The 10,853-nt window shown below is 46.3% G+C and overlaps 1 protein-coding gene across 1 annotated transcript; it reads left to right on the top strand.

Annotated features, from left to right (window-relative positions):
- Window positions 1-4,351: 4,351 nt before the first annotated feature.
- On the top strand, window positions 4,352-10,742 carry dldh (dihydrolipoamide dehydrogenase; the record flags this gene model as incomplete). The annotated part of the gene is made up of 12 exons (XM_079157157.1): window positions 4,352-4,402; window positions 4,575-4,880; window positions 5,607-5,667; window positions 6,552-6,809; window positions 8,060-8,120; window positions 8,228-8,358; window positions 8,466-8,635; window positions 8,734-8,950; window positions 9,062-9,235; window positions 9,344-10,073; window positions 10,232-10,463; window positions 10,580-10,742. 12 exons carry the CDS (start codon window positions 4,352-4,354, stop codon window positions 10,583-10,585), a joined length of 2,397 nt encoding a protein of 798 aa, XP_079013283.1. The 3' UTR covers window positions 10,586-10,742.
- Between the last annotated feature and the right edge of the window lie 111 nt (window positions 10,743-10,853).

The raw sequence follows: 10,853 nt of genomic DNA, 5'->3' as shown, positions 1-10,853 counted from the left end.
CTATCTATCCATCTATCCATCTATCTATCTATCTATCCATCTATCCATCTATCTATCTATCTATCTATCTATCTATCTATCCATCTATCTATCTATCCATCTATCTATCTATCTATCTATCTATCTATCTATCTATCTATCTATCTATCTATCTATCTATCTATCTATCTATCCATCCATCCATCCATCCATCCATCCATCCATCCATCCATCCATTCATCCATCTATCTATCTATTAACACAATGTGATGGAACAAATACATAATGAATGCAATGAATCAGACTAATGAAATAACATAGCAGCACAGGAATTTAAAACACTTGTCTAATTGAATATCAGCCTCTATTCAGCCGTCCTTAACCCTTTTCACCCCGGGCACAAATTAAATATCTCAGTCAGCACCCCGGCTGATTAAAATTAGTATTCTCGTTGTGCATGTGGGAACCCAAGCAGCGTAGATGGAGTTACATTTGTTCTGGCTAAAATTGAATGATCCAGAGTCCCTGTGAACTCTAATTTTTATAACTGACTAGACCAAAGGCTGCCATGCTACGTGCAACAGTGCGTGTGTGTGAATATGTGTTTGTGTGTGTGGGTAGTTGGTGTGATGGCGATATTGTGGAGGTTCCCACGACGGCCATCCATCCATTTCTTGGCACACACACACACACACACACACACACACACACACACACACACACACACACACACACACACACACTGGCCATATGGCCTGTGGCCACCTCATACTGATTGCATGCCTCCACTGTGATTTGGCAGAGGGTCCCATCAAGCAACTAGTAGCTGTACTCTATGAAGGCATTTGGCCTGTAAATCAGAGGCTGAAGAGAGAAATAAAGGAGGAAGAGGTGGAGGAAGGATATAGAGATGTGAGAAACAGATTGATAGAGTGAGGAGGAAGAATAAAGGGATGTAAAGGTGAGACATGAAGAGACTCTATAGAGAGATAGAGATGAGGGAAAAACATTTGGTAGCTGGTTGGTGTTGTGGTGTTTGGTGAGCAGATGGCCCGGGCTCGAGGAGGGGCGTGTCTTGTCCTCGCGACCCTTCACAAATCACACGGTTTCTCCCCCGAGGGGCTCGCGACTCGCCGTTCAATAAGAATCAATGGGAATTACTTCGCAAGAGAAAGGGATGAATGGGCGGCGGGGCGCGAGACCTCTTCCTTTGTTGTCCCCCTGCGTGTCACAGAGCTCCTGGTCACACACACACACACACACACGCGCTCACACGCAGGGACACGTACACACATAGACAATAGGAAAGCACTTCAGTTAAACAATCGACCTCCAGTTAAACAATTTTTTAACCTCACACACGCGCGTGCACGCACAAACACACACACACACACACACTCATAAAGAGGGATCAGTTGGGAGGAGTTTCTACTTTCTGCTGTTTCCTTAAGACACAATTAGAGAATCTGCTGGCATAAATTATGTTTTAGGGGAAAATGTCGACTTGATGCTGATGAACGAGGGAGGGGGGTCACTTTCCATCTCACCATGCCTTTCAGTCACGCTTTGCCGGCGTAATCAGAAAATGTGTGCCACGTCATGGTGATGAATGACTGATAGTATATTGGCCTAATACAGAGAGGGAGAGAAAGAGCACCGGGGACCTCTGAAAGTCGGGATGAGTGTAAATAAAAGGCTTCAAGAGAGGGATTTTACGCCACGCCACATAGGCGCATTGTATGCTATTGAGAAGGGGGCTGAAATCAACTGGTTAAATGAAATGAGCAGCTCGGAGCAGCGTCCTATAGCTAAACACACATACGGGTATCTGGGAAGACGGTGGCAGGCAAGGATAATAGTGTTAAAGCTTAAGGTTAAAGGCCTTTCAATCAGCCTCAAGGGGTGTAAAGAGCACATCATGGACACGCAACCACATTAGACATAGGCGTCTCGTTTATCCATGCATTGACCCTGAGGGAGCTGAGCAGGGTCATCAAACTTATGCAATGATAGGACAACACAAGCTCCACTACACCGCAATGTATCAGCACTGTGTGTGTCGACATGACATGATAGACTGAAAGATGTCCGTGGGTATAAGATCAGTTAAAGTGAATGAAGGCGCTGTAGGGACAGCAGCAGACCAAAACAGAGATGCTGTGCAGAGACACCAGCCTCAATTAGAGTTGTTAATTATGCCCCCCCCCCCCCCCCCCATGCCTCTATGTGTGCTCTAATGTGTAAACGTTAGAATATGCTCTGTAATATATAGCTCCTAAGTGGAGCTACCTGCTTCAACACATTAATAAAGAAATCATTCAACTCTCATTCAGCGCATTTGGCAAAACGTAACATCTTCAGTTACTTCACAGCCAGAGAAAAGGCTCACAACAACATCACGCCAACAAGTGCGAATTCTTCCCCGCTTTTTTCTGCAGATACACACAGATATGCAAATGTGACAGTGGGTCCATGTGTGGAGTCAGTGTTATGTTCCATAATAAGTATACGCAGAGAAAATTATATTGTGTCCACAATAGACGTAGCCTTGTCTATACTTGTTTTATATATTTTTGATTTTATGCAGGAACTGTGATATTTTGTTATCAAACATGTTGTATATATTACTGTTTATGCAACCGGCCATGCTCTCTCTCTCTCTCTCTCTCTCTCTCTCTCTGGTGATGTATTATTGTGGGAGAGCAGGTGCTGCCGGCCCAATTACCATACAGCTGAAAGCACAAAGAAAAAAAAACTTTACTCCCTCTATGCCCCCCCCCCCCTCCTCCTCATCCTACTCTCTCTCCTTCTCCTCACAAAGTCCCTTAATGACAGCCACGCGAGTGACACACCACCAAGTCTTTTTTACTGCCTCTACCAAAGAGCAAGTAAGGGAAATACAGAGGCATGCGGTGAAAAGGGTTTAGGTGTGTTGGCCAGCAGCCAGGGTGTGTGCGTATTTATTTTGGTGCGTCTTTGCGCACTACTTGGTTTAGATTTTTCGGCTTCAGATTATTTTACCTGCATCAATGAATTAAACTACATACAGTGAATGGGATTTTGGGAAGCCATCATCATGAACAAGTCATCATCATTAACATAGATTTATGGAGATGGGGTGATCTGTAAAACGCCTATTTATTCTGAAGTTGTTAAGTTACATTAGTATGACATTTTTTTGAGAATCAGCTTGAATTGATCAATAAATGCTCTGACATGTTTTATTTTTAAATCTGTGGATCAGAGTACCAGCATTAAAAGCAATATCACATTAAGATAACAAATTGTAGAGCTGGACTTGGAGGGGTATGGTGAGGGCATGCAACCAAGAAATAAAGATAAGGTAATAGGAACAAATCGACTTGTTTTGGGGGGTGTGAACATGTGAAAGCCTCGGCAGGGGTAACACCATAGGAATGTGGCGGAGCAGATGGTCGTTGTAACGCAGTTGGGACGGCTGGCAGCCGGCTGGCCATGCAGGGAACAAGCCAGCCAAGCCTTTAGTATACAACCCCAAAAGGCTATGAGCAGCCACCGTCGGACTGCGCTGCTGCGTGTATAAATCACTTGATGCTGAGATGTAGAGGATTTCGTGCAGAGGTTAAAGAATTTGTCGGAATGTAAATGGGTCCTGTGTGTTGCGTTGTGGAGGAGGCATCAGGGGAAGCAAGGGGTTGTTGCACATTTAACAGCTCACTAGCCATTTGGTCTGTCCCTTTGAGAGAAAGAGGGGAGGGGGTGGTGGGGCGGGTTTAGAAAAGTTGTGTGGTGCACCCCCCTCTCTTTCTTTGTGATGGCCCCGGGGCGGACTTGTGGTGGTGGTGGAGGGAGGGGAAGAAGAGGAGCAGAGGGGCTCATTTGCATCTTATTACCCTTCGCCTGTTGGCTCGGTATAAAACCCTGTGCAGGGCAGGAGACTCATCAGACATACGCACTGTTATTCCGAAAGAGGCACAGAGAGACGAAGACTTAGCATCAGCATATCATTATCTATCAAGTGGGAAAATAAACAAGGCCGTCGAGATCTGCCTCTTCTCTTGCAACGATTGACTGGAATTAATTATCTTATATTTCCATCGGGGATTTCATTCACGCTTCTCCAAGGGGATCCTTCTGCTGAGGAATACTTTACTCTGTAAAACTTTTTTTTCCCTCTCTGTCAAAAACTCATGCCTCGTATGGAAAACTAGAGCGGCACAAGACAGACGCACCAAAGGAAAAGTTTCACCTCACCTTCCCTCCTGCGCGTCAAGAGTTCACCTTGACTGTGACATAACGGAGAGCGTTTTTTAAAAACTTTTTCCATGATTGTTTGAGTCGGGCTACACGGACCTGTGGAGCTTGCACTGCTTGTTGAAGGGCTGTCAACACAATGGGACGCCTGTTTCTGCTCCTGGTTGTCACTCTCTCCCTCACCTGCCAGGTAGGTCCAATAAGAGCTCATGATGACATTAAAGGCTATTACAAACGCACGTCGTGTGTGTGTTTGCATCATTTTATGGCTGTAAAAAAAGTTTTAAAATACTTTGTACATAACTTTTCAAACATCATGAAGTAACCTGTTCTAAACACGCTGGGCTGATTGTGTGTTTTAGGTTTTGTGCTCCGGAGTGTTTGAGCTGAAGCTGCAGGAGTTCCTCAACAAGAAAGGGATACCGGGGAACTCTAACTGCTGCCCCGGAGGCTCTGCTCATCCGCAGGGCAGTAACCAGCAGTGTGAGTGCAAGACTTTCTTTCGGGTTTGTCTGAAGCATTACCAGGCTAACGTCTCCCCCGAGCCTCCCTGCACCTATGGCGGTGCTGTGACTCCCGTCCTCGGCTCCAACTCCTTCCAGGTGCCGGAGACCAACGCGGACAGCTTCACCAACCCAATTAACTTCCCCTTCGGCTTCACATGGCCGGTAAGTGTTTATAAACACCTTATGTGAAACATTATTTGAAATACGGTATTATTGCCCCAAGGATACCACGACAACGTTTCCTGCAAGATTATTGTAAAACTATCATTGTTTTAACTGCATTTAAAATGTTTTTTGTGTGTGTAGTATTTGTGTGTGTAGCGTTTTTTTATTATGATTTATGTCACATGTTTAAGTAGTAATGGGAACTGTTAGACTGTGAAGTTACTACTGTCCTACTCCATTGGGACATATTAGCTTTGAAGAGTGCAAAACGCAACAGATGCTCCCAAACTCAACACTTGTGAGGGTCTTTGTCAGCACTGTGTGAGAGGGGCTATTGTAGTATTTCTGTGCTCTTTGGTAGGATAACACGGGGAGGGGAGGAGGGCGAGTGTGTGTGTCTGTGAGAAGAGGAGGGGGTGTCACCAAACGCTCCTCTCCTCCGACCAGGCGTGGTGGGAAATTTAACATCCTCTGAGTTGGCACATCATTGGCAGCGCAGCGTGAAATTCCGCCTCGTTTGGTTTTACGGCGGTGTCAGAGTGTGATAGTAGCAGGGGTGTGAAAAAAGGAGCAGGTAGTAGCCCTTATTAGGCCCCTAATCAACACGGGAATTAGGCTGTGAAGTTTATTGGGAGGCCTCCTAATGGCCCTCTGCTGCTCTGCGGAGGGAGGGAGGACTCCAGGCCAAGCAGCTGTTGACTCTCTCTCTCTGTCTCTCCTCAGGGGACGTTTTCACTGATCATTGAAGCTCTGCACACTGACTCCCTGGACGACCTGACAACAGGTGGGTGACAGCCAGAAAAGGCAGCAGTGTAACTCAAACAGGCCAGAAGGCTAATGGTGGCCTTGTTTCACAGTTGCATGTTTTTCACTTAGTGCTCAGTCATTAGTGCTAAACAGGGCAACATAAAGTTTAATGAATGTTAGAGAACAGTATGCTGAGAGCAAATTCTATACACTTCTTTTATACATATATATTCATGTAGCCTTCTACATAATGGCAAACAAACCTTTAGATTTTATAATAAATAACTTGATTTAAAGAGAGTCTCTATGTGCCACACTTCTACAGCTGGAGGTGTATTTAACATCAAAAGATAAAGGCCACCCACAGTTTTTGCAGGTGCCAGTTGAGATTTGCCCCTACAGTGTGATATTCACTTAATGTCATGCTCTTATCGCTAATGATGACTAACTGACCACAACATGGGAGTGTGTGTGTGTCTGCGGTGGTGGAGATAGTGAAAAATCTGGCAGTCACCAGAAGTAACCTACACTCTATCAACCTATTTCTAAATGAGAAGGCACAATTCACATTTTAAAATGTTTTTTTATTTTTATTTTGTTCAGTCAGCAGCATCCATCACTTTACTGTCTTGGAACCAGAAAAAAAGTATTCCGGCATTAAACCACATGCCCAAATAATAATACACTAGCATATGAGTGACTGTCTATCTATAGAAGGCCAAACAAAGAAATCTTCATTATAAAAATAATACAGATATCTTAGGTCTAGTAAACAAATTAGATAAGTGTCATCATTTGACAATGACAAGATGTCACCCCCCTTGTGCATCTGTGTTTCAGAACATCATGCTGTTGGCACTCAATCATAACACTAACAGAAATAACATGACAAATAACAAGCTGTGTTGTTGACTTTTGCAGACAACCCGGAGCGTCTGATCAGCAGGATCACGACTCAGCGTCACCTCACTGTGGGAGAAGAGTGGTACAAGGATATGCAGACAGCCGGCAGAACTGAGCTGCGTTACTCCTACCGCTTCCTGTGTGATGAGCACTACTACGGCGACGGCTGCTCCGTCTTCTGCCGGCCCAGAGACGATGCTTTTGGGCACTTCACCTGCGGCGAGCGCGGGGAGATCATATGCAACTCTGGCTGGAAGGGACCATACTGCACTGAACGTAAGTGTGTTTGCTTATTAGTGTGCCCCAATACACGAGATATAATAAAACATGCTTTTCATTCGTCATGGCTCAGAGAGCTGAAGAATGCATTATTTAACTCTCACAACTAAGGCGCTATAACTTAACACTTATAAGGCAAAGACTTTCTGGATTTCTGAAAAGTAATTTTCAAAGTTAACCACTTCCCTATCTTTATTGTTGAGGGACTTTTTCCACCTCCTAATGCAGGGCCCGTGTGCAACAGGCGTCAGTTCGTTATCCCATAGCACCAGAGGCCTCCATTCTAATGAGCCGCAGTGGCTCCTCAGTAATTCACACGCCGCGTGCCTTCCATTAGACCACTGGGGCCTCCTCACCCCAAACCTCCTCCCCGATTGGCCAAGTGGGGGTCCTGTATTGTTGCTGCTCGGGCTGGTGATTGGCCGAGCAGGGTTGTGTATTGTTGTGGAGGGGGCAGCTGCTCGGTGAGAGGAGACAATGGAGCAGCTGTCTGATGGTTAGCTCCACACAGACCAGCTGGCCCTGGAGGGAGGAGGAGGGGAGTGAGGAGAGACGGGAGGAGCGGAGGAGGGAAAGGATGAATTTAGAAGAGGAAGAGGAGAGAAGGAGAAGAAGAGAGGGGATAGGTTGATTGAAGACGAAGGGAGGAGGATCAGAAGTAGGAGGGTAGAAGGGGGGGGGGGGGGGCCAAGGGTGAGAAAAGGGACTTCTGACCCACAGTCAAGGGGAGAAAGGAGGCTTTGTGTGGGATGCTTTTGTGTTGGAGAGAAACCATGTTAAAGGAGAGGGCTTGTTGGCTGGTTCCCCCGTTTTGTTGAACAAAGTTGCCTGTAGACTGTTGAACCTGAAGGTAACATTTTCAGCAACTTTTGGAGCATTGATGAGACCAACACATCTCAGCCGGTGGTCAGGAACGACCTGATGACCTTCAAGGTTTTATCCTTTTCCACTTTAGCAGCTACGTTTGGTCCAGTGTGACTTTAACTACCAAACATGAGCCACTGGGTTTATGAGGCCTCTATGGCAGACAGACAGACAGGTGAGCAGGTAAACTAATTGTTGAGACACAGGCCAACAGACAGGCTGAAAGACAGACAAACAGATAAGGAGGTTGAGGCGCCAGCCAGACAGACAGGCAGCTGTTTCAAAAAGCCCTCTGTGAATGGGAGACTGATAGAGGGCAAACACATGTTTCCAACACTGGATTTCCCATGATTCACCTGTCACTGTCTGTTTCCTCCCCGCAGCAATCTGTCTTCCTGGTTGTGGTGAAGAACATGGCTTTTGTGATAAACCTGGAGAGTGCAAGTAAGTCACGCTGACAATGAAAATCTATTCTTCATATCTAGGAGTTGCCTAGATGAATAGACAGATATATTGTTATGAACAATATTTAATGAATTTTGTGTTCCCAGGTGTCGAGTGGGCTTCAGTGGGCGTTACTGTGATGACTGCATCCGTTACCCAGGCTGCCTCCATGGTACTTGCCAACAGCCCTGGCAATGTAACTGCCAGGAGGGATGGGGTGGGCTCTTCTGCAACCAGGGTGAGTTTACTGAGAGATTTACTACTTTGCTGGCACTCAATCTGCCCTCTTTTCTTCATATGTAGGCTGTATCATTTATGAATGTTGCTCCTTGTTGATGTTTCCAGATCTGAACTACTGTACACACCACAAGCCCTGTATTAATGGAGCCACCTGTACCAACACTGGCCAGGGCAGCTACACTTGTTCCTGTCTGCCTGGATACACGGGTGCCGGTTGTGAAATCCAGGTCAACGAATGTTCTGGAAACCCCTGTCGCAATGGAGGCAGCTGCACTGTGAGTATCAATGAAGAGAAGTGATGTGTTGATAAAAACAAGTCTATTCACTGAATCAAGCCTGTGTGTAACCACTGTTTACATTATCTCCATTATAGGATATCGATAACGGCTATAAGTGCACCTGCCCACCTGGTTTCTATGGCACCAACTGTGAGTTAAGCGCCAATACCTGTGCAGATGGGCCTTGCTTCAATGGCGGGCGTTGCGCCGACAACCCTGAAGGTGGCTACTTTTGTCAGTGCCCGATGGGTTACGCTGGCTTCAACTGCGAGAAGAAAATCGACCACTGCTCCTCCAACCCCTGTTTAAATGGTATGTTGTCGTCTGTGTTTGTAAGTTCTCCTACAATCAAACATAAACCTAGAATTAAAATATCTCGGGACTAATCCTCGCTCTTTGTCTCGATCCCTCTCCCCTCTACAGGTGCAGAATGTGTGGATCTGGTGAACTCCTACCTTTGTCAGTGTCCTGAGGGATTTTCAGGTCAAAACTGTGAGGACAGCAGCAGTATCTCTGGATTCTGTCTGTCCTTCCCTTGTCAGAACAGTGGGACGTGTCAGGAGGAAGTGAACGGCTACACCTGCACCTGCCCTCCAGGTAAGAGAGCACATTAACAAATGTGTCTTGATAATGTTTACATGATTTGTTTTCATGTCGCTTCATCATAGCTTTGTTCTAGAGTCTTAAACTCTGCTTCTTCTTTAGGATATACTGCCGAAAACTGCAGCTCCCCCATCTCCCGCTGCAATCACAACCCCTGCCACAATGGAGCCACCTGCCATGAGCGTGGTGGTCGCTACGTGTGCGCCTGTGTGCCCGGCTATGGCGGTCACAACTGCCAGTTCCTCTTACCAGAGGTTCCCAGGGGTCAGCCGGTGGTGGATGGACCGGATCGGCGTTATTCTTCCCCAGAAAATGAAAATATTGAAGACGAGGAGGATGACGACAGTGGATTCCCCTGGACCGCTGTGTGTGCCGGCGTCTTCCTCGTTCTTGTGATTCTGATCGGCTGCTCGGTGCTGGTGGTCTACATTCGGGTCAAACTGCAGGAGAGGCACGGTCACCACAGCGACAGTGTCCACAGCGACAGCCACGAGACCATGAACAACCTGACAACCACCAACAATTGTCTCCGCAGTGACAAGGAACTGTGCACTATGATGACAACGTCAATTAAAAACACCAACAAGAAGGTGGATTACCATTCGGACCTCGATGGGTCACTGGGGGGTCTTAGTGGAATCAGTGGGCTCAACGGATCAGAGAAGAACGGCTTTAAGACCCGCTACCCCAGTGTGGAGTACAACCTGGTCCATGAGCTCCGGCCGGAGGAGCTGTCGCTGTGTAAAGAAGAGGAGCGTGATGAGCCAGAGGTTAAATGTGAAATGTTTGATGAGTCTGACTCGGAGGAAAGATACAGGAAGAGACAAATCAGGTACATACAAAATATACATTTACATGGGTAGACTGCTTGGAAAATTGTGCATGCATTAAACTGCATGGATAAAAATGTCAGCCTAAATGCAGGAATAGCATGTGTTGTGTGAAGGACGGCGTTTCTGAATCTGTTTTTTTTTCTTCTTCGTCCCACAGTGACGCATCAGAAATGAAACAAGTAGACGAGTCACCGAGCTGCAGCGAAGCAAAATATCAGTCGTCCAGCGAGTTGAACTATCACGCAGCAAGTGATGTTAAATACCAGTCAACCAGTGATGTTGAATACCACAGTTCCAGTGACAGCAGGTACCAGTGTACCAACGGCACCAAATACCAGTCCGTCTACGTCATGTCGGACCAAAAAGATGAATGTATCATTGCTACGGAGGTGAGTACACAAAAATAGAATAATCTGCCTGGCAAATATACCAAATAATTGTAACTTGCCTCTGCACACATGTACAAACACACAAAACACTGATTATTCTTCTCTCTATATTACAGGTATGATACCAGTCCAGACCAGATCAGACCAGTTTCCTGTGGTTGATGGCGGTCCACACACACCAGCCCTGAGCAGTAGAGCTCAGCTTGTCTACAGGAGGTTTTACTCCTGCTGTTTGCTGCTGTTCCCTGGGATTTACCTGAGGACTTTGAGCCAAGGTGCTACTGAGCCAACACAGAGTCAGTACCGACTTGGCAAGGACTTAGTACTACAGTAGTACTACGGGTGAATACTTGACATTTTTGAGCTGCGATGGATGTCTAATGCTGACTC

Source organism: Pholis gunnellus (assembly GCF_910591455.1).
Source record: "Pholis gunnellus genome assembly, chromosome: 1".
Lineage (NCBI taxonomy): Eukaryota > Metazoa > Chordata > Actinopteri > Perciformes > Pholidae > Pholis > Pholis gunnellus.
Note: the sequence above shows the minus strand (reverse complement) of the source record. Positions and strands in the feature narration are given on the sequence as shown.